Source organism: Leptopilina boulardi, unplaced genomic scaffold, assembly GCF_019393585.1.
Source record: "Leptopilina boulardi isolate dan_hultmark-lab unplaced genomic scaffold, ZJU_Lbou_2.1 LbouV2_372, whole genome shotgun sequence".
NCBI lineage: Eukaryota > Metazoa > Arthropoda > Insecta > Hymenoptera > Figitidae > Leptopilina > Leptopilina boulardi.
In genome coordinates, this window is record NW_026137943.1 from 3,176,327 (window position 1) to 3,200,686 (window position 24,360).

Consider the following 24,360-nt stretch of genomic DNA (forward strand, 5'->3'; position numbering starts at 1 on the left):
AATATATTTTTTTTTTATCGATGGGAATTTAAATTTTAACGATTTTTAAATGCCTTTAAATTTTAAATTTCTCAATGACTTATTGGTTATTATTATTATTATTATTATTTATTGGTTATGTTTTAAATTATATTCACATTTTTTTCCATTGATTTGATTGTATAGAATTGTATAGTTTGAAAAAAAAGGAGATAAAAAAAATTAAGAGATTAGATTAATTTTTTCAACTTGAATTCTGAAGTGGGATATTAGACTAAAGAATATATACTTGATATTATATCTGTTTTTTTTTTTTTTTTTTCTTTTCGCACTTGTGTTTTTCCTGCTGCATAGTCAAGTGCAGTGACGCCAATACGGTCCTGACGAGACTGCAAGAAAGAGAACTAAAATAAAGTAGACAGGCGCCAAGTTGAACGCCATGGTTACAGTATGAATATAACACGTCCCTGGGCCTGGTTTCGGACCACCATCGCATTACCGGTGTTGGGACGTGAGGGGGTTGGGGTGGAATTTTTAGCACCGTCGACCTCGCTCGAACCTTTCTTTTCTGTATCGTTTCTTCTGCTAAATATCAATTTATATATATATATGTATATAGAAAATTTGTCTATATACACCCAGAAAAAAGATTTCTTTAATTCAAAAAAAAAAAAAATTATCTTCGCTTCAAAGAAATTTTTTATTTAATTCAAATAAATATTTTTTTGATCCTAATATATCAATGTTCGAATTTCTTTAATTTAATGCACAAATTTCTTTGAATCAAAGAAAATTTTCTTTGAAACTAAGAAAATTTTCTTTAAAACTAAGAAGTTTTTTTTTGTTTCAAAGAAAATTTTATTTTTGAATAAAAGAAAATAAGTCAAAAGAAATTGCGGTTTCTTTAAATTAAAGAAATCTTTTCTCTGGGTGCATCAATCCTATTTTCTATTATAATTTTCCACAATTGGAAATGAATTGTTTAATTAAATTTTTTTTTATTAATATTTGATTGAATTTATTTACTCTTACAATGGAACATAAAATTTATAACAAATTTTTTTTTTTAATTTGATTTACACCCAGAACCAGAGAAAAGATTTCTTTGATTTAAAGAAACCAATTTCTTTGACTTTTTTTCTTTTATTAAAAAAAAAAATGTTTTCTTTGAATTAAACAAAAAAGAGCTTTTTAGTTTCAAAGAAAATTTCTTTGATTTAGAGAAATTTTTTTTTGAATGTAAAAATTTTTTTGCATTAAATAAATAATTTCTTTGTAACGAAGATAATTTTTTTTTTTTTTTTTGAATCAAAGATAATTTGTTTAAAACAAAAAGATAATTTATTTCACTTAGAGAAATGGTAGCCTACTAACTCATTTATTTGTTGCAAATATATTTCATTTCATTGAAATAAAAAAATTTATTTGAGCCAAAGAAAAATTTATTTCTGACAATTAATAAAATTTTTATTTACGCCAAATAAATAAGTTAGTAGGCTCTGTGACAACTATATGTTTATTTAAATCAAATATATATTTTATTTGGTTCAAATAAATCATTTCTCTGGGTGTTGAAACAGATAAATTTTCTTTGTATCAAAGAAAAATTTGTCAATGAAATTAATTTGTTTGAAACAAAGATAATTTATTTGAATAACAGATAGATTTTTTTTGTATCAACTATAAAAATTTATCAAAGAAATTAATTTCTTTGAATTAAAGAAAAATTTGTCAAAGAAATTAATTTCTTTGAATTAAATAAAAATTGGCCAAAGAAATTAATTTCTTTGAATTAAAGAAAAATTGGTCAAAGAAATTAATTTGTTTGAAACAAAGATAATTTATTTGAAACAGATAGATTTTTTTTGTATCAACTATAAAAATTTATCAAAGAAATTAATTTCTTTGAATTAAAGAAAAATTTGTCAAAGAAATTAATTTCTTTGAATTAAAGAAAAATTGGTCAAAGAAATTAATTTCTTTGAAACAAAGATAATTTATTTGAAACAGATAGATTTTTTTTGTATCAACTATAAAAATTTATCAAAGAAATTAATTTCTTTGAATTAAAGAAAAATTTGTTAAAGAAATTAATTTCTTTGAATTAAAGAAAAATTGGTCAAAGAAATTAATTTCTTTGAATTAAAGAAAAATTGGTCAAAGAAATTGATTTCTTTGAATAAAAGAAAATTGGTATTTGTTTTTTTTTCTTTTTTTTTTTTTTTGAGGGAATATTCTAATACAGTTTTTTTTTTCATTGGAACAGTTTAGATTTTGATTTCTAGAGGCATTTTCAAGTCTCTGAAGTTATTTAACAGAGTATGTTAACACGTGTGAACCGTACGGTTCGTGTCACGTGACCAACTCCTCCAAGTTGCCTTGTCTCTCTTTTCAGTCTCTTGTTCCTTGGTTTGCTATATTCTACACTATATATACTCTATACACGTATTTAGTGTATACATATATGAGCGAATGCATCTACACACCACACAGAAATTCTACACTATATATAGTGGGAGAACTCACGTGGAAATGAAGAGAGTACACTCTCTCTTTCTTTTACATTGCAATAAATACAGAAAGAGAGAGGGGAAACGAGAAAGAGAGAGAGAGACCCATCCAGCTCCAAGTTTTTATGAGTCGAGCTTCTCATGCTCTTCCATGTTGATACAGCGTCATGGAATGGTTAACCGTTCCACAGTAAACGCTGGGAACTCGTACGCGAGTGACCTCGTCGTTGCTTTTATAGTTTAACAAAGTTGTTTTTCAATTTAAAAATTTTTATTATATTTTCAATGTTTTTTTTTCTTTTTTTTTTGAAAAAATCCTATATTTCTTTTCCAAATTTCCATATAGTTATTTCAAAAATGAAAAATAAATAAATCGTGAAAATATTCAACTTTTGTTATCGTTGCAAAGAAAAGAGAGTTGTGATAAATGTCTAATCTTGCTGAATAAATATAGGTTACTGCGCGAATAATAATAATAAGTGAAATAATTATATTGTGATTGAAGTGATTATTATTATTAATATACTAAATAATAATAATAATTATTGAAATAAAATGTTTTAAAAAGGATAAAAAAAAGTGTATAATAAATCTTACGTGATGTAAATTATGGATAAAATTTACTAAACAAATATGAAATACCAAAGATGGATTACGAAAAGTGATTATTGGAAAAAAAATGGATAAAAAATAAGTGTATATATGTATGTGCAACGTGAAATTGAAAAAAATTGATGAAGTGTAAAATTGAGAAGTGAAGAAATGTTGAAACACGCTGGAAGACCAGGTCGACCTCGGGTCACTATGAGGACAAAAAGAGGTCGTTCACTGTCCAGAAGTTGGCCTGGAACACCGAGTACACTTTCTGTAATCTCTTCAGAGGTATATATATATAAAAGAAAATCCCAAAATCCTTAAAATTTTATCTCTTTAATACTTCGACGAAAGAATGTTGAGGTCAATTTAGTAGAAAAAAAAAGTGATCGGAGCCTAGATAATAATTTTACGTTCATTTTACTGATTGGCAGATTTTTTTTTATATACCCAACTTTCTTAAAGGCACTTTCATTTTTAACTTCAGTAATCTATAATAGAGTATTTTGAAATTTATTTTTTTTTTTAATAATTAAAAGTACCATTAAGGTATATACTAATACCTCAAATTCTAGAGAAAGTTTTCGATAAGCAAAAAAGATAATAATAATTACAATGTGTAATAATAAAAAAAAAAAATAGTAATAATAATGTTGATAATAATAATTTATTACACTGAAAAAAAAATTTATTTGACTCAATCGGTTACTTCATTATTATCAATTAAATATTTAATTGAACAAAATAATTATTATTTGAGTCAATTGTATTTAAAATAATTTTTTATATTTAAAACAAATATACCATTTAATTGACTCAAATAATTAATTATTTGATAAATAAAAATATTTATTTGATAATAATAGTCAATCGATTATTTGAATCAAATAAATTTTTTTTTTTCACTGTATTATTATTATATTTAATTAATTTTTTCTAATTAGTAATAGTATATAAACATTTGAAATTAGTTCATTTCCTGGTTATATAAGAAAAATTATTTCTTATTATATAATATATATTTTGTCAATAATATTTGGAGAAAAATTTGTAAATTTTATTTTATATCATCGTTTTGCGATATATTTTATATTTCCTCATGAAAGTTATAACATTCTTTTTTTTTTCTGACGTAAATGGTAAATAATTTTAGCCGGTGTTGAAAGAGTTTTTGACGCACAAAAGCCGGTTATTTAATACTGTGAATAATTACAAATATGCAGTGATAAACAATACATTTATTATAAAGTGAATAAAAGAAAATGTTTTTTTTTTTTTTTGCAGAATGATTTATAAGTCAAAAAAAATATGAAAGAAAATTACTTTTTAAACGAAAATTTTTTTTGTGATTATATATAAAAATAATAATAAATAATACAAATAATATAAAAATAATGATAATAATAATAATAATAATATTAATATTAATAATAACAATAATATAATGAATAATTATAAATAGTTCTAATTTCTAATTTTCTTTCTTTGTAAGCCCGTTTACATGTAAATAAATAAATAAATAAATAAATAAATAGTCAAAAAAGAATAATTAAAAAATACTTTAGATAATAATAAAAAGTAAATAATTAAAAAATAATAAAAAAAATAAATAAATGAAAAATAAATTGATTTAAGAAAAATATATAATTGAATTAGAAATAATATTTTTGAATCAAAAATATTATTATTATTATTATTCTAGGTTCTGTATTTTTCTTACACTGTAAAAATAATAAAAATGTAAATTTTTATTGAAATTTAATTAAAAATATTGTTTCCTTTAATAACAAGTAGTTTTTATGTTTAAAATTAGTTTTAAGTTAATTTTTGATTAATAACTAGTAAAAACATACTTGATATTGAAACAACTAAAATTTTATATTTAAATTATAAATTTTTATTTCAATATTTAGATTAATATAAGTGGTTTCTGTCAAAAATAATTGAATTTAAAATAAATCTCTATACAAATTTTTTTTTTTTTTAATGTATATTTGTTTCTACACTCTTGGCCTATATATATTAAAATGAAAATTTACATCCATTTACGAGCGCAAATATGATCGTGTGGAATTTCACCCACGCAGGGTTGAAGGACCCACTCATAGAAAAAGATCTAGGAAAATAGAAAATAATTTTTTACATATAATTAAAACCAAGATAAATTTTTAATTAATTTTCATTTATAAAAATTTATATTTTTATTTCTTTAATTTTATTTATTTATTTATAATTTATTTGAACAAATATTTGAAATATAACAAAATTAGCTTGCAACTAAAAATTATTTTGCTGATTTCCAAAAATTATTTTGAAACTATACTTTTAAAATAACTTTTAATAGAATAATATAGATTTCAATAGAAATAAAACCATTTTTTAATTTTCTTTTAAAATGAAATTTTATGGAAAATTTTTTTTTATGAATGTAATTTTCTTCTAAGGAACATTTTTTTTCTTATAGGACGATAATTAAAAAAAAAATATTATTATTAGTATTATTAAAAAAAAAATTAAAATTAATTAAAATTTCATTATTGAAAAATATTGAAATCAGTGTCTGTGAGTATTCGATCGTGATAGATTTTAAATAAACGCGTAAACGTTTATATCAACCGGAAGTCCGGCCTACGAGTTCCGGCCAGAGTCTGTTGTTTTTCTCTCTCATTTTTTTTTTTTTTTTTTTTTTTGTTCCTTTTTTTCTGTACTCTACAACAAATACTACTGTTTGATATCTTCCCAGGAGTTAAATACTGTGGCACGAGTATATTATCCTCACTAGTAAAATGTTAATACAGCTGACATAAAAACAAATTGTAAACACCCCCCTATGATGACAGATAACTTCTTTCTTGACACTTAAGGAAAAATAAAATAATATAATAAAACCGGAAATAAGTTTCATTTATTTGAAATTTTTATTTTTTATTATAAAATTAGAAAACTAAATTTTTTTATTTACAAAAATTAAAAAAAAAATAAATAAAAGTGGACTTAAAAAAATTATTTTTTTTCAGATTGACTATCCGGAGGTTCACACTGGAAGGATGCATCGACCTCCACATCCTCATCCGATTACGGATCATCGACAGGTCAATCTCGTCTTCGATGAAACGGTATGTGTAACTGAAAAAAAAATTTTTTTTTGGCTCAATTTTTTTGGAATATTAATTAATTTTATTACACTATTAATGATATTTTAATTAATTGGTGAGATAAGAAGAAATTCTTTTTTTTTTTGTGGTCATTTGTGATTATTTCTTGCATTGTTGCGTGACCGACTGTATAAACTTTCCCACACACGCCCTCCTTGTCTTCCAAGCAGTAGTGCATTTATTTAACTCGATCCATGTTGATTCTCACTATATATGTAGATTACCTGTTTGTATATTATAAATCTGATGAAAGAAAGGGCTTGGTCAAAATTTCAAGTGTTAAGAAAATCATAAGGGCCATAACACTTGACCTATAAATTATTTTAATTAATAAAACAATCGCGTATTTGTTTGTAAATATTTATTTTAAACAATTTTCTTTTTATTTCTATAGAAATTGTTGTGTTTTTAAATATAATTCAATGACTAAATATAATTCTTAAACTAAGAAATAATTTTCAACTCAATATTATGAACATAAACAATGAAATAAATTTTTAAACAATGAAACATAAGTAAACGTAATTATTAAATTTTAAACAAAATTTTAAACATAATTAATAATTATTTTAAACATAATTTGAACCAGTAAAAGTAATTTAAAATACAAATTTGCATAATTATAATCATAATTTTAAACTTAATAAAATAGCAAAATAGAATTTAAAAAAAATTTCAAAAACAATTTAATATAATTATAAAAATAATTTAAAACAGTAATAAACATAATTATAATCAAATCTATTGAACATTATTTCAAAATAACTTTAAATCATAATTTTAAACAATAAAACATATAATTTGAACACCTGAAAAAAAAATTTTTTTATTCAAATAATCGGTTATTTTTACTATTAGCAAATAAATATTTACTTGAACCAAATAATTTTCATTTAAATTAAATAAACTTTATTTGATCCAATAATAATTTTTGTATTAGAAATAAATAAAATTTTAATTGACATAAATAAAAATTATTGGGTTCAAGTTAATATTTAATTTGATAATAATCAGGTAACGGAGTACTTGAATCGAATAAATTTTTTTTTTCTCAATGAAGTAGAATTAAAAATAATTATAATAAAAATTTTAAATACTATATAATAAAACATACTTTTAACTAAAATTAATTTTAAACACTGTGAAATATAATAAAACTAAATTTTTTAAACCTAATAAAATATAATTTTAAACAAAAAAAAAACAATTTTAAACACAATTGAAATTTAAATATAAACATAATTGAAATTTAATTATAAACATAATTTGAATAACAGTAATAAATATAATTATAATCAAATTTTGAAACATAATGGAACTTGATTTAAAATAATTTTGATCAAATATAATTCTTAACAATTGAATATTATTAAACATAATTTTTAACAATAAAATATAATTTATAAATACAATTGAAAATACTTTTAAACAAATTTTTAATCATAATGAAACACAATTTTAAACAAAAAATTACAAAATAATTTTAAATATTACACTGAAAAAAAAAATTTATTTGATTCAAATACTCGATTACTTGACTATTTTTAAATAAATATATTTATTTGGATCAAATAAATTATTGTTTGAATCATTTAAATTACATTTGTTTCAAATACAGAAATTATTTGAATTAATTAAATGGTATTTATTTCAAATACAAAAATTATTGGTTCAAATTCAATTTATTTCATTCAAATAAAAATTATTTGGTTCAAGTAAATATTTATTTTGATAATAATCAAGTAATCCAGTATTTGAATCAAATAAATTTTTTTTCAGTAATAAATTTTAAATTAATTAATTTAATTTTTTTACATAATTTAAAACATTGAAACAATACATAATATTAAAGAAAATGTTAAACATGATAAAATATAATTGTAATAATAATTAATAATAATAATAAATAATAATAATAATAATAATAATAATAATAATAAAATAATAAGAATAAGAATGCTAATATCATTAAGAATTTTGAATTAAACAAAAGGGGTATGTACTTACCTGGAAAGTTTGAAAATTGGATTACGAAATATAAAGAATGCAGTTTATGTTTATAAGCATAACAAATAGTATTATACTTTTATTGTGTTATTTGTATATATATAAAAAGAAAAAGTAAAAGCTTAACGGAATGGGAAGTACAGTGCATAATATTGAGAGGTACCAGTCGAAAAAGGAAAAGTGAGGACTGAAGAAGCATAATATAATGGGTCAAATAAATCATGAGAAATCTTTCTTTCGACGGTAACTGCACGTTTCTATTTGAGTCCCATATTTCTTATGCGCATTTTTCTTTTTCCTCTTTTAGAATATTTTTCAATAATTGTTTGGAATAACCAATGAAATTACAGAATCTGAAATAATAATATTTCAATTTATTTAAATTTTTCACAAAAATAATTTTTTTTTTTTTTTATTAATAAAAACTTGTGCAAATTGTAATATAGAGAACTATAGAATGAGAATTAATTTTTAAAACAAAGTCTGATTCCTTTTTTCAAACTTGATTTTTTGTATGAACGGAATAATTTATAGGATTTTATTATCAAAAGATTGTGAGTTTATTATTCATTGACGTATATACAATAAAATAATGTCGACCTACTGTATCCAATGACGAATATTGTAACCAGAGACTATGAACGTGAAACATCATTTGGATTATGTCTGGCGTCCTCTGATCAGTGGCACAGCAGTATCAGATTTTTTTTTTTTTAAACTTACGTTCACTTTTCTTAAATACAATTAAATTTATTCCAATGCATTTCATTAATTTTTAATATAAAAATAAAAATAAATTACACATGACCAATTTAATATAGAAAACATTTTTTTCCATACTATTTAAAAAAATTAATGTAATATGATAATAATAATAATAACAATTATTATTATTATTATTATTATTATTATTACAACACATTTATATTATTATTTTTATTATTATTATTATTATTATGTTTTTTATTATTATTTTTACTATTATTGTTATTATATTATGATTATATTTTTATTGCAATATAAATAAAGGGAAAATAAATTTTATTATGCGTATATAAAATACTAATGGGGAATTTCTGTTAAATAATAAAAGTTAAAGACAAGGGGTTTTTGGTTTGACAATGACGGCACTGCTTTTAGACACCCGCCGATTAGAAAGAGTCACGTGACCTTAGGGCAGGGACGTCACCATGGGAGGTATCCCTGAGGTGGTCCACCTGTAGCTTCCGAGAAACGGGTACATTTTGATGTACATATACAATACAATGTATAACCATAATACAATAAACTTAAAGTAAATCCAGTAAAATCCATTTAATCTTTGACCGGAAGTATTCATGATTTTATAATCTGTAGGCGTGACACTTCTTTTCCAAAAAAAAAATTTTACAATAATATACAATATATTTATGACAACAATAATATTTGAGAATGGAAAAAATTCTGAAAACTTATTTTATATAAATAATTTAATTTATTATTTTTAATAATTTTCTTTAAAATAATTTAATTTTGTAATACTAAAAATAAATTTTTTTTTTAAATTAATAATATACTTATTCATTATTGTTGAGTAGAAGTAAATTTTAATTTTTCACTCTAATATTATAAATTTATTGTGAAAAAGTTGAATTATTCTTTTTGTTATTCTATGGCACCTTAATTTTTCGCCCCTGCTTTAAATTTCTCTACAAACGTAGAGGGAGCCAGGACTCAGTTGATCCGTGGTTGTTCGTCCGTTAGTCTCTGTGTCGGGTGGTCGACTTAGCCTTATAGCAAAATGGATACATAACTTTGGTTCTGTGGGAAAACATGTTTCTGTCTTGATAAAAAAATAAAAACAAATTATCGCTCGAGCACGGCTCAAGTGAAATTGTGTGTGGTGATAAAATTAAATTCGACCCGTTTCAAAAAAAAAGAAAGTCGGTGAAATAGAAAAAAAGAAAATATGGAAAATTGTCGTCGCCATGAATGAATATTGAATGGCGTTGACGTACACCAATGAATTGGGAAGTTGTATGCACCGGTATTGAAAAAATGGATGCATTTGGCATGTATCAAGTGAGTATATTTATATACAAAAACTTGCACAAGATTTAATGTTCTTGTTAACATTTTCAGTAAAATAAAATTCTTTTTGAATCCTTCATTTTTCATGGCGGCAATTCATGTGTATTTACTAATCCATAAAGGTCCTGTCAAAAAGAATTTTTTTTTTTGGAGTAAAGTGACAGGTACTGATGTTTTTGTTTCTTGTCTTACTCTCTCTCTCTCTCTTTATCTTTCACCCCTATCCCCTCTCTGTATCTTACCTCTCACAAATCTTTGTATATACACGAATGTGTAATTGTGTGGGTGCTTGAATGCCGTTGGTGTTGCGTGATGTCATGACAAGCGTCCTAACCTAACTTACCAATACAACTCCCATCCCAATCACGCCTCACGCCCATTCCTGGTATTTCCTATTTCTATTCAGGAGAGAAAGAGATGCAGAGACTTCTCGTAAGATTCATTGATCCAATTTCAATTATTTCGTCTCTTACTCACGCTCTCATTCTTTATGAATAGCTGTATAGTCTGATAGACTTGGAATTAGATGTCTCTTTGAAGTTTGCCCGAACTTGAATTCTGATTCACATATATAGACAAGGACAGAATCATTATTTCATTCTTTCCGACCAACGACCTTTGGATCGTTTATTACTTTTGCAATTTTTAAATTTTCTTTCAAATGGATATTTATTATTTTATAGACTATTTTATTTTTCGTTCACTCAGGAATAAATTTTGTTTTGAATCAAATATACCCATTTTTTGGTATTAATTCAATTGTTTGGTTATTTTAAAGAAAGTTTGTTTCATTCAAATAATTGTATTCGAATAATAAATAAATATTCTAATTTGTTATTTGGGAGATTTTTGAATCGCTAATTACGAATTTGAAGTCAGTTTTCAAAAATTTAATATGTCGGAAAAAATTAATTATGTAATTAATAACAAATTAATGTTTTATTTTTAATTAATGGTTCCCGATTAAAGAACCGGTTATAATTTTTTTTTAAACTAAAAATCACTGGCCCGTAAATTCAAAATAATAAAAATTTGAATCTCATTTTTCTATCAGGTATTTTCACATATTCTTTATTATAAAAATAAATACTTACAGAAAAGTAAAATTCAAAGTTTTTTTTTTATTTAAGGGCCAACGATTTCGAGTTTTAAAAAAATTATATTGATCTTTCCGACTTTTTTTGATTTATTTTAATAAAATGTGACTTTTTGTACATTTTTTTTTTTTAATTTTTAAATAAAATATGGTTTTTTTAGTATACAATGCAGATCTTCTTTATTTCAATTATTTAACAAATTTTTAACTAAAATTCATCACTAAATTTATTATTTTAAATAATTTTAATGAAATTCTTCACAAATTCAATTATCTTAAACTATTTGTTGAATTAAAGAATTTATGAAATTTAAAAAAAAAAATCAACGGAAATTATCAAAAATTTTATTTCAAAATCACTTGAAATTTAATTGTTTGCAATAATTTCAATTATTTTTAATGATTTTTATAATATTCTTCGAAAATTTAATTAAAAACTTTTGGAATTCAATTTTTGTATATGATTTCTAATAAATTCTTCATCAACAGAAATCACTAAAAATTTCTCTTATTATAATTATATTGTCTGAAATTTAACACAATCTTTTGAAATTCAATTATTTTCAAAAATTTCAATTTAAAAGCTTCTAAAATTTAATTATTTCTAAAATTTTCCATCTAAAATTTTTTGAAATTTAATAATTTCAATTATAACTCTCCTGAAATTCAATTATTTTTAATGATTTTTATTAATATTCTTCGATAATTCAACTATCTGAAATCATTTTTCACTTAAAAAGTTTTCAAATTATTGTATTTTTGTCTGTAAATCTTTGAAAATTTAATTACTTTTAAAAAAAAAATGTTATCTAAAATTATTTGATAAATTATTTTTAGTTTCTGTAAAATTTAATAATTATTGTTTGAAAATTAACAAAATCTTTTGAAATTCAATTATTTTAAAAAATTTCCAAAATTTTTATTTAAAAATCTGTAAAACTTGATTAAGTATTGCCTGAAATTTTTTTCACCATCAAAAACTAATAACAATGACAAAGTTTTTAATTAGAATAAATTGCATAAATCAGACTTGAAAAAATTATAAAAATGAAACTTTTAGATTTTTTTTTTTAGGAATTTGTCCTACTTAAATAAAATTTTGATAATTTGTCTTACAATTAATTCGATTCTGAAATATTCGAAATAAATTTTCTTGATAATATTTATTATAGAATTATTCTCATTACAGAATTAATAAAATGAATTTAATATCTAAGTTATTTAAAGTAATATTTATTGATTATTTATTGTAATATGTATTGATTAACCAATAAAATTTTGTTAAAATAAAAAAACTTTTTTTTGGAATAAAAATTGACTTTTTTTGTGCCTTAAAGTCGATTCGAGGCCTATAATGAGAATCGTTTCTTTATTTATCGGAATATCTTATGTTTTTTTCTTGTCTAAATAGCAAAATTTGTTTAATAACTGTTATTTTTGTTTGTTACAGTTTTCGCAGGGCCTGACAGGCAGGCCGGAACTGTATCAAAAATCAAACAGAAGTAGTCACTCGAGTGACACAAGTTCGGCGTACAGTGGATCTGATACAATGACGTCCGTACAAAGTTCCTTGGACGCCGATCCCGACGAAGTGGATCTTTCTGGCTTAGTTGAGTCGATAGTTGACTCTGATGAGGAGGAAGATCTTGCCGAAAGCATGGATGTAGGTTTTAGAACAATTTTTCTTCCCATAATAATTAAAAATAATTGGATTAAATTGGAAATTTTCATTTCAGAGTTTGACTGTGCGTGATACAGTTCGTGAATGCCTGGAAAAAGATCCTCAGGAACGTTCGGAAGATGATATAGAAATTCTCCTTGAATTCACACAACATTTAAAAGCATTTACAAATATGACACTTGCAGTAAGAAGGGCTTTATGTGCTGTGATGGTATTTGCTGTTGTTGAAAGAGCTGGAATGGTTGTTTTAGCTGACGGTGAAGATCTTGATAGTTGGAGTGTATTAATTAATGGAGCCGTTGAAATTGAACACAGTAATGGAGAAATTGAACAACTTCATCTTGGTGATAGTTTTGGTACATTGCCAACAATGGATAAATTAAAACATCGTGGTGTTATGAGAACAAAATGCGATGATTGTCAATTTGTTTGTATAACGCAAGCTGATTATTTTCGTATTCAACATCAAGGCGAGGAGAATACACGACGACATGAGGAAAATGGAAGAGTTGTACTTGTCACTGAATTGAGAGGTGCATTGGACGGTGCATCGCGTCGTGGCTATGTTGTAATTCGTGGTACACCGGAAAGATTAATGATGCAACTCATTGAGGAAAACAGTATTACAGATCCGAATTATGTTGAAGATTTTCTCTTAACACATCGTACATTTATCAACAGTCCACTTCTAGTCGCAAATCAATTATTAGAATGGTTTGAACAACCACAAGTTCGTGATTGTGTTGCACGGGTTGTTCTTCTTTGGGTGAATAATCATTTTACGGATTTTGAAACAGATCCGGCGATGATGGAATTTCTTGAGGCGTTTGAAACTGGTCTTGAGAGAGAAAAAATGCAGGGTCAACAGAGATTATTGAATATTGCATGTGCGGCTAAGGCGAGAACGCGAAATGTCACATTGGCAAGGCCAAGTCGAGATGAGGTGCTTCATTTTAGTATATTGGGTGGATATGAACGTGGTTTTGGTATTTTTATTTCGAAAGTTGATAAAAAATCAAAAGCCGAGGATGTTGGTTTAAAACGTGGTGATCAAATATTAGAAGTTAATGGACAAAGTTTTGAGCATGTTAATCATGCGCGAGCATTGGAAATTTTACGTGGATCAACGCATCTTAGCATCACTGTGAAATCTAATTTATTAGCGTTTAAGGAAATGTTACAAATGCCGGATAATTCGCCAAGACCACGAGGTAGAGCAAATAAGCCAGAGATACCGAGACTGCCAACAGATCCACGTGCAAGACTTTCAACACACGTTGATCCCATCACGCCTGTTAATCCACTTAATCCATTGGTGGGTGGTGTTCCTCTTTTGCTGCCCGACAGTAATGTGTCACCATGTAAGGATACAAAAAAAGAGCACAAGGGTTTTATGACACTTGGACCCAAGAGACGATTACAGAAAGCTTTAATGAAAATGAATATTTTGCCAAAGAATACAATCAAGTAAGTAATCAAATAAGTGGAAAAATTGATTTTATTTATTAAATATTGTGATTTTTTTTTGAAGCGATGGCATTCACGTGGACGATCCATTGGGACCACCGCACACACCACCAGGTACAGGTCTCACGCAAACGACAACAAATCTTTATCACTCGAGAAGCAATCCTGATCTCACGTCACTTTATTGCTATGATGATCTTCGAGCTCCTGAATATCCGGAGCATGTTCTCAAAGTTTATAAAGCTGATCAGACATGCAAATATCTTTTGGTTCACAAGGAAACAACAGCTCACGAGGTAATTTGTTTGTTTTTTCTTCATTTGTATTTTATATTTGTAAACTAAATTTTCTTTTTTCCCTAGGTTGTGATGTTGGCACTACAGGAATTCGGAATAACTGAAAGTAGTTCGAATTTTTCATTAGCGGAAGTGAGTGTCGGCGAGGGGGGAATGATTAAACAACGTCGACTACCGGATCAATTGCAAAATCTCGCTGAACGAATTGGTCTTAGTTCGCGATATTATTTGAAAACAAATGGTATATCGGAAACTCTTGTTGCCGACGATCAGGCGCCAGAACTCATTCGAGAGTCTCAGGTTCATTTTCTTCAATTGAACGCAGTCGAAGTTGCGATTCAACTTACTTTGCAAGATTTTAGTATATTCAGGTAAATTTTTTCTACAATTGTATTTTTTTAATTATAATTTACCATTGTAATTGTAATTGTAATTGTAATTGTAATTTTTCCATTGTAGACAAATTGAATCCACGGAATATGTGGACGATCTTTTCGAATTAAAAAGTAGGTACGGAATTCCTATGCTCAGCCAATTTGCAGAACTAGTCAATAGAGAAATGTTCTGGGTTGTCACGGAAGTTTGCTCTGAGCATAATTTGGTTAGGCGTAGCAAAATTATTAAACAATTCATCAAAATTGCACGTAAGTTTATTTTTTTTTGATAACAAAAAACCAATGGAAAATAATAAAAATAAATAATGCAAATTATTAATATTTAAATTTTCATTTCAGGTCAATGCAAAGAGTGTAAAAATTTCAATTCAATGTTCGCAATTGTATCTGGTTTAGGCCACGGTGCAGTATCTAGGTTAAGAGCATCCTGGGAAAAATTGCCCAGCAAATATCAAAGACTGTTTAGTGATTTGCAAGAGCTCATGGATCCAAGTCGAAATATGAGCAAATATCGACAACTCGTGGCCTCTGAACAAACACAACCGCCAATCGTAAGAATCGTATTTGTATTTTCTTCTTTTATGTTTGTCTTATTATTTTTTTCAAATTGTTCGCTAATTTGAGAATTTTGTTTTTAAGATTCCGTTTTATCCGGTGGTTAAAAAAGACTTGACCTTCATACATTTGGGCAATGATTCGAGGGTGGAAAATCTCGTTAATTTCGAAAAACTACGAATGATCGCCAAGGAGGTGAGGACCTTGACGAATATGTGCTCGTCGCCTTACGATCTTTTGACAATGTTGGAAAGAGGCGGACAGCCGCCAAGTTCAGCGATGGTTGCTTTAAATCAAATGACAACGGGAAATCAAGGTTAGCCAAATTATTATTATTGAAATAATTTATTTTCTTAATTCAATTCATGTCTTTATATGAAATGGTGTTGTTTTTTCAGGTGGGCAAACGGCAACGGTGAAAAGACGGAAAAAATCGACAGCAGTACCAAATCAAAAGAAAATGTTTGAAGAGGCACAAATGGTGAGACGAGTGAAGGCTTATTTGGCTAATATGAAAGTAATCACGGACGAGGAAAAATTGCATGCACTATCGACGGATTGTGAACCACATGCGGGTGCAGTTGCAATTGCTGCTGCGGTACCACTCGCCGGAAGTAGAGGACGACGACATCCTTCACCAACGTTGTCGACAACCAGCAGCGCCAGTAGTACCAGTGAGGGCAGAAAGAGCATACAAGGTTTTTCACCACCTTGCTCTATTTTTTATTTTTCATTTTCACATGAATTTGTGCATCTTTATATTAAATTTCTTGTTTTTTAAGTAAAGATTCAAATTCATGAAAAAAAAAAAGAAAAGAAGAAACTACAACGAAATTGTCTTTTTCCTCAGGTACAAAATTTGGAGCGGCATCACCGCAAGCTGTGAGAAAAATGCTCGCACTTTCGGATCCGCACAAAACGCGACCTTATCAACCGAAACATTGTCCACCGCCACTTCCTGTACCGGGATTGGCGATTCACACTAGTGGCTTGGAACCAAGTCCTGGAGCGCCACGACGTGTTGGTTCTGGAAATCGTGTTCCCATGCATGAAAGATCACACAGCGACACACCCTCGGGACTTCCGCCACCTGTGGATCTTAGCGCCGAGAGTAGTAGCGTTACGAGTCTCAGCAATCTTCAACCATTGAGAAAAACGCTTACTAGTGGTAAGTTTCTATCAAAAAAAAAAAAAAAAAATCTCGAAATATTATTATTTTTCAATTTTTGAAACACGCTTCCAAATTCTAGTGCTTGCAAATTAATGATGCTTTTATTCAAAAACTTTTTCGACATTTAATTTTGGAAGCGCAATATTGCACCCTCGTTTTATACACTCGTCATGTACACAAATACGGGGATTATTATTATTTTTTTTTTTTTCATTGTTTTGCACGCTGCACCGCCGTATCGCAATTTTAATCATAAATGTTCCTTGTCATTTCGTTTTTATAATAATCACTTTGCACACGCATTTTGTACGCTCCTCAAGTTCGCGCTTTGTTATTTCAATGAACTCACAGGTACATCGTCATCATCATCATCTTCATCTACGTCGTTTTCATAATTCCCAATCCTATTCGTTTATAAAGGAAATTTAAAAATTCTTTTCTTTGTATTTTAATATTTTCGATTTCGAGAATTTTGTTGTCGTGATACGAATGCGGTGCAAAAAGTCATGACGAGATTTTGTTTTTAAAAATAATATATATTTAAAATTTCTATTTCCAAATGTTAAATATTGAAGAAAATTATTTTTGAAAATTATATCATTCATTAATGGTCACTTTTGTTTACCATACAAATGTTTCTGTCTCAAGGGGTCTGTTATATAATCGATTTTCAAACAGTATTTTAAGAATTATTTAAAATGACATTAACAAAAATTTCCATTTTCTTTGTTTATTTTTTAAATAGTTTATAGTTTCAAAATTTTTTTAAATTGTCTCAAAAATGACAATTTTAAATTGTGGACAAGATTCACAATCGCATCGGTCATTGGAGTTTAAAATAAAAAAACATAATTATTAAAAAAATAAACAAACAAAAAGATGGAAGATTTGGAAGAAAATTTCCAGTAGTTTCCTTTTTAAAAAATTCCGAAAAAACGGCTTGAATATCAATTTTTAAAACAATTAAACCTCCTTAATTATTTATTAAAATAAAAAAACAAAAAAAATGTTTATTAAATAAATACGTTACCTATATAATAATAATATATTTGTTTCAAAAATAATAGTTCATTCACTTTGTTTTTTGTGTGTATGAAAAATAATGAGGCGCATCAATTTATGCATAAAAATCATTTTAAACAAATTATCGGTATTACGAATTCTCAATATTGTTTCAAATGAATAATTAAAAATACGCTTTCAAATTAAGCAAAATGTACAAAATTAGAAATATATATTTTAGTTTTATCACTAAAATAATATTTCCAGAATATTTAGACGAATTAGCAGTTAACTGAATTATTATTTGTTTAAATCATCATTTATGATATATTTAAAAATGCAGAACAACTGTTAGAAATTTTTTGTAGCACTTAACTGTTATTTAAAAGAATTTTCTGATTTTAGAATTTTATTTAACTGCATGACTAGTTAAAAAAATTACAGTTTACGTGAATTTTAAGTCGAATCGTTCTGTTTCCTCGAATCTTTATTTTTGTATAAATTTCTATTTGCACGAATTAATTCTTATTTTTCATTTAATTAAAAAAAACCGAAATATTTCGGCGCAAATTTAAAAATTGATCAATTAATTTATTTTGCTTAAAATAATTCAGTTAACTGATAATTCGTCTAGATAAAACATTCTGGAAATATTATTTTAAAGTATTATAATAAAACTAAATTTTTTTTTTCTAATTTTATATATTAATTTGAAACAATGGAATACTGATAATTTGTTGAAATTATTTTTATCGTAAATTCATGTGACCTAAAAAAAAAAAAAAAAAATGTGAAATGAAGATGAAGAATTTTTTGTAGAAATGGGCTAGATATAAATTGAGTAGTTATATAGAAGTATCTTGGGGACGTGTGTAGGTTCGGTGACAAGCAGTGACAGCGGTCATAGTACACAGCTGGACAGCCACAGTGGAAGCAGCGTCGAGGCCGGTGGAAGTCCACCTCCACCACAGAGACGACACTCCGCCTTGCAAGGTATGTAATTGCGTAATAAAAAAAAAAAAACAACTACAAATTCATTCTTCTTGGCTTCCTCTTAATATCCAACTGTAGAATTGTATACAATTTTGGCATCGTAGCCCTATAGATTAAAAAAAAAAATTACCAGTAGTTTCATATTTTACTAATAGAAAATTTGATTTTTTTTTCCATCTATGTAGTTTTGTAAAATTATTTGATTATTTTCGTTAAATTTTGAAAAATTTTCATACTTTTCTATTTAATTTTTTCTAAGATTTCAAAAAAAAATTGAAATTAAATAAATAAAAAAAGTCTCTTATTTGAAATTGAAATATTTTTAAAATTTATAAATCTGCTTAAGCTGTCTTGATTATTGCTTTAATGAAGCTTCGCTTTTTGTTGACGTGATGATAAATTAAAAAAAAAAAAAAACGATCTTTTTCGAGAAAAAAAAAATATAAAAATTGTATTAGAAATTTTTTTTTTTGAGTCGTTTGTATATTATTGCAAAGCAGGATCGGTTTTGAGAGGTGGAATACTACCCCCTTACCCCCATGCCGTAGCAGTGTTACCTCCACTTCCTGTCAATCAAAATCAGAATCACAATCATCAATACCATCATCTTCATCAACATTATCATCATCAGCAGCAAATCTCGCCTCCTCAAGGTGAGTCGCTGCCTCGCTTTCGCTCTCTCTTCCTTTTTGGCTTTTTAAAAAAATTAAGCTTTCATTTATTTTCCTTATCCGCTTTAATTTCACTTTCTTTTCGATCCTCTAATGATAATCATTTCCATCTCTAGGGAAAATATTTTTTTCAGTATTTTTAGAGATGGAGTTCGATTATACTTGTTGGTAAAATGAAAAAATTGCACGTTATAGTTATTTTGCTTTAAAATTGGAATTTGTTTGGGTTGTATATTCATGGTCTTTTGCAGGTGTAATCTCTCGCAGACTAGTTTAGTAGGATTTATAACTAATTTTCTATGGTTTTCTGTTTTCTCCTTTGCTAGTGATAGATTGTTGTTCTTTTATATATTAGTGACGTTTTAAAATTCGACGATCGATTGCTTTGAAAAATTTTTTATAAATAATTGCATTTAATTTACATATATCGATTTAATGAGTAAATATTTGTATTTAATTTTTGTTTGAAAATATATTTTTTCGAAACATTGCGATCGTCGAATAGTGTGAGAGAATCGTGTTTAGAATCGAAGAACCAGAGCGTCGAGGTATTTCAGGTTCAACAGGAGTAGCAGTCAATTTGGGATTAAGTATGCCGCCACCTTTGCCACTTGGTGCATTATCAGCGGGGATGCGTCCTGTTGTTAGCGCAGTTCAATGTCGTCAACCACCGCAATATAAAGCCGCAGCACAGATGGCAAGGCTTTACAGGCTCGGTCGTGCTCACAGTCATGAAGGTGTCACCTACCGGAATGATCACGAAGATGGTATAATTATATAGAAAAAAAAACACACACACATATATCACCCCTTAAAAAATTTCATTTTAAAGAAATATAAACACTAATTCTGCAAATTTGAAAACAAAAAAAAAACTAATTTTTAGGGAATCATCTCCTTTTATTTCTTCAAATTCGTGATTCATTTTTTTTAAAAAAATGACAATAAAATTTATTTATATACATATATAACACTCTCTTTTTGTAAATAACAATAAGTCACACCTGTGTGTCTGTAATTTAATGTACTGTTTTTGTGTCGTATTCGTATTATAAATATCGTGTAAAGCGCATAAAATTAAGGCATTTGCACATGAAAAAAAAAAAAAATTTAATTTTTCAGCATCCCATTTGCACATGATCGCTTGCTTGCATCCGGTGATTAAGAACGCAAAGCATAAATTGATACGTTACACAATTCGTGAATTCAATCATTTTTTTTTTTTTCGAAATAAATTGCTTGCATCGTGCACGATTTTTTTTTCTCCTTTCAATCATCGATTTTCTCAATCGATAAGGAATTTTTTTTTTTTTTTTTTATTCGAGAATAATCAGAAATAAATATTTTAGAATTACAAAATAGATTATTCTTTTAAAAAAAAAAAAAATTCCAATGTTTGCTGATTTAATTATAAAAGATAATTCTCCTGTTTCAGATGACGAAGATGCACAGGTGTCGGCGGTTTAGAAACACAAAACAAAAAAAATGTCAATCGACGGCGTGTTCCAGTCGAATGCTTTAGTTAATTTTTCTCCAACCCCGCATCCAATTCTTCTTCGCTTATTTTTCATTAAATTAGCGACAATTAATTTGAGGAAGTATATACACAGGAAGTGCTTCCTTTTAGCTGCATCTTAATTATTATTGTCGAATAAAATGAAACAATACCGTCAGTATGAAAAAGAAAAAAAAAAAAAATAATAATGAACGTTCCCTGAAAAGAACGTGTATCAAAAAGAGACGCGATCGATCCATTTCACGAATTCTGATTTGAAATTTTAAATTAATTTTTCAATTTTATGTTTCTATAATGAAACTTGTTTGATTATTCAGGATTAATGATATGGATAGGCTCTTATTTAAATATAAAGAAATGAAAGGATGTTTGATATTATTAAAAATGATTTATTTAAACAAATTAACTTTTAAATAAACATTCTTTTTTTTTGTGTGTTTGTCGAAAAATATTTTTCGATTAAACACGATCGCGTGTTATTTATATATACATAAATATATATATACATATATATATATAAATGTGTAATAAATCGAGCCCAAAGATGTTAAATATCGTTTTATCGCTGAGTAACGAGACGGCGTATGTATTATATATTTTTTAGGTCTGTTCTTTAAAAAGAAAAAAACTCCGTAGCATGTAAGTTGGTGTAAATAGCGTATAGTACCTATTTAGTTTTTAGCAAAGAGAGAAAGACAAGGGAAAAAGAACAGGGAACAATATGAACAACTTTAGTAACTATTTAAACGCAATTTTTTCTTCTTGAAAAATAAACACATTTATAAAAAAGCAGGAAATAAATAAAAAAAAAAAAAAATAATAATCATTCCTACGTTTAAATAAAAATTTGTGTTTATAAATGTGTTTCTTTTTTAAGAAAAGAAAAACTCATTCTCAATTTAATGAGAACAGAAAAAATAAAGTCAAGAGATTAGAGTTTTTTGAGACACGAAGGAAATGGCTCGATTTTCATTCTTTTTCCCTGAAATTAAAAAAAAATCTTTTCAACGAAACCTTTGTTTTTTTTTTTTTGGGGTGAGATTGAACTTTTTGAAAAGAGGGCCTAACCTTTTAAGACGTCTCACAGAATTTTTGATTCTGTTTAATTTATTTTTTATTATTATATTATTTTTCAAGAATCGAGCCAGCGATTCCTTCGCTGTTAATAATCGTAATTCTTGTATTAATTGTATCTCATTGTACATATCGTAATAAGTTTTAAAAGAAAAAACTCGAACCCAAATGTTCTCGATGAAACCCCCCCCCCTCCCTCCCTCCCCCGAAGATTAAAAAATATATATAATTCCACTTCTCTTTTATTTAGAGTATTTTAAGAGTGCGCTTTTTTAATTATAGAAAAGAAAGTGAACTTGTTTATATAGAATCAATTTGTCTTTCCAATTCTCATTTTCCTGTCTGTCTCTTTTCCCTTTTTTAAAAAAAAATAATAATAAAACGTCGCGCATTATGTCCTCGACTTCATTCCAAAAAAAATGCATTTCGCGATTTTCAATCGTCTTCCGCTCGCTCGATTTATTTTTTCTTGGAATAATATTCGCGAGGTGATACAAAAAAAAAAAATATATATATATTTATTGCTTTTATAGAAAGCCCCCCCCATTCAGAAAAAAAGTTTGTTTTGAAGAAATTGAAAATCCGTTTAAATTCTTTTATTAAAAATGAAAAAAAAAAAAAAATTATTGGAAATTTGTTGAGTTGACATTTTACGTTTAAATTTTTAATTTAGTTCGAAAAATTTTTTTTTTTCGTACAATATTTTTTAATGTATAAATTAAAAATTATGCCACAAACATCGTATTTGATTGGAAATAAAATTTTTGCTCGTAGATCGAGTAAGTTAGGGAGTGCAATTGACTGAGAATTTTGTAAAAAGTAATAGGAAATAGTCGAAAAAGTAAAATAAAATGAAAAAAAAAAGTTGGTATAGTTCGACGATGAGTTTTACGATTATATGCGACTTTATAATTATATATATATATATATATATTATATATATATATGTTTTTTGGAAGTTCGAGTTTAGTTTTTAGCGACACTGAGTACAAGTTGTATACGGAAAAACACCAGAGACAGAAAACTTAGAACTCTTCCGCACATCTTGCACAATCGTGGAATTTTATTTTATTTATAAACTGCCTCTGTTGTTTGTAATTATTTATATTACGCGAAAAAAAGAAACTTCAAGCGAGAGAGATATACCTTTTGTATTTAATTTGTTTAATAAAAAAAAAAAAATCGAATCATAGTACAAAATTTGTTCTTTTTCGTTTTATTTTCTTTGCAGAAAAAAACCTTTTTAAAATTCTAAAATAGAATTTTTTTTTTTTAATGTTTTAGGAAGAGTTTTAAAATTTGTATAATGGTGAAATGATTTTTGGTCTTGTTTAAATATTTTTATAAATTTATTATAAGAAAAATGGAAAGAAATGATAATTATTCCTGTAGAAAAAATTTTTTTTTTTGAAAATATGAAGTGGAACTTATCTGCGAAATAATTTGTCAAAAAAAAAAAAAAAAAAATGAAAAAAAAATTACATCGCTGACTACTCTTTTATACGATGCGCTGTTTTTCTATATTATATCCGTCTTATTGCGTCAATATCTCCGTTTAATAAATGGAGAGAAATATACAGAGAGAGAGAGACAGATTCAAATTTTAGGTGGTCGTGATATATTTAACGAACGCATAATTTTACACATTAAATTTCCCTTTGTACTCTATTAAAAAGTTCGACATCCATGACATGCTCGTCTTTATGACAAAAATCCTCGTAGATGTTGTAACATGTAAATCTCGAACAATATAAACTTTATTTAAACCAAATTGTTTCGATTTTTTAATTTTATTAAATTATTCTACTTATTTCGATATATATATATTTTTAATTATATCGTTTTTTTCTACAATATCCATTTTTATTTTAATAATTAAATTTTTTTTCTTTTTTTTTTTATAGAAAAATTACATTTTTTATTTTATTATAAAAAAAATCTCTTAGAATTTAATTTTAAATTTGCGCGGTTTTTTGCGTAAATTTACGTTCCGAATACTGGACAAGTGGGGGAAGTACAAAAATTTAGTTCAAAATTCCACCGTTTCAACGCTAAAGTTATTTGTTGCTTTCCAACCCTGTAATGAAATAAAACGTGTGATAGGACCTTTACAAAACTTCAAGACTGC

General features: G+C 26.3%; 1 protein-coding gene across 12 annotated transcripts in view; it reads left to right on the forward strand.

The window, feature by feature from the left end:
• The window catches only part of LOC127287763 (rap guanine nucleotide exchange factor 2-like), a 128,439-nt gene extending 104,436 nt beyond the window's left edge, over window positions 1–24,003 (forward strand). For 4 of the 12 annotated variants that reach the window (XM_051314862.1, XM_051314861.1, XM_051314868.1 and 1 more), the window contains 14 exons: window positions 6,101–6,199; window positions 12,862–13,074; window positions 13,148–14,559; window positions 14,624–14,855; window positions 14,922–15,226; window positions 15,315–15,499; window positions 15,590–15,801; window positions 15,890–16,121; window positions 16,204–16,503; window positions 16,656–16,973; window positions 18,855–18,971; window positions 19,472–19,624; window positions 20,200–20,409; window positions 21,078–24,003. In XM_051314862.1, coding sequence (XP_051170819.1) covers window positions 6,101–6,199; window positions 12,862–13,074; window positions 13,148–14,559; window positions 14,624–14,855; window positions 14,922–15,226; window positions 15,315–15,499; window positions 15,590–15,801; window positions 15,890–16,121; window positions 16,204–16,503; window positions 16,656–16,973; window positions 18,855–18,971; window positions 19,472–19,624; window positions 20,200–20,409; window positions 21,078–21,109 — 4,020 coding nt within the window. In that variant the 3' untranslated portion in view covers window positions 21,110–24,003. Of the gene's footprint in view, window positions 1–3,216; window positions 3,372–6,100; window positions 6,200–9,972; window positions 10,307–12,861; window positions 13,075–13,147; window positions 14,560–14,623; window positions 14,856–14,921; window positions 15,227–15,314; window positions 15,500–15,589; window positions 15,802–15,889; window positions 16,122–16,203; window positions 16,504–16,655; window positions 16,974–18,854; window positions 18,972–19,471; window positions 19,625–20,199; window positions 20,410–21,077 lie in introns of those variants that run through there. The other 8 variants (XM_051314866.1, XM_051314863.1, XM_051314872.1 and 5 more) reach the window with 8 other exon arrangements.
• Window positions 24,004–24,360: the final 357 nt, after the last annotated feature.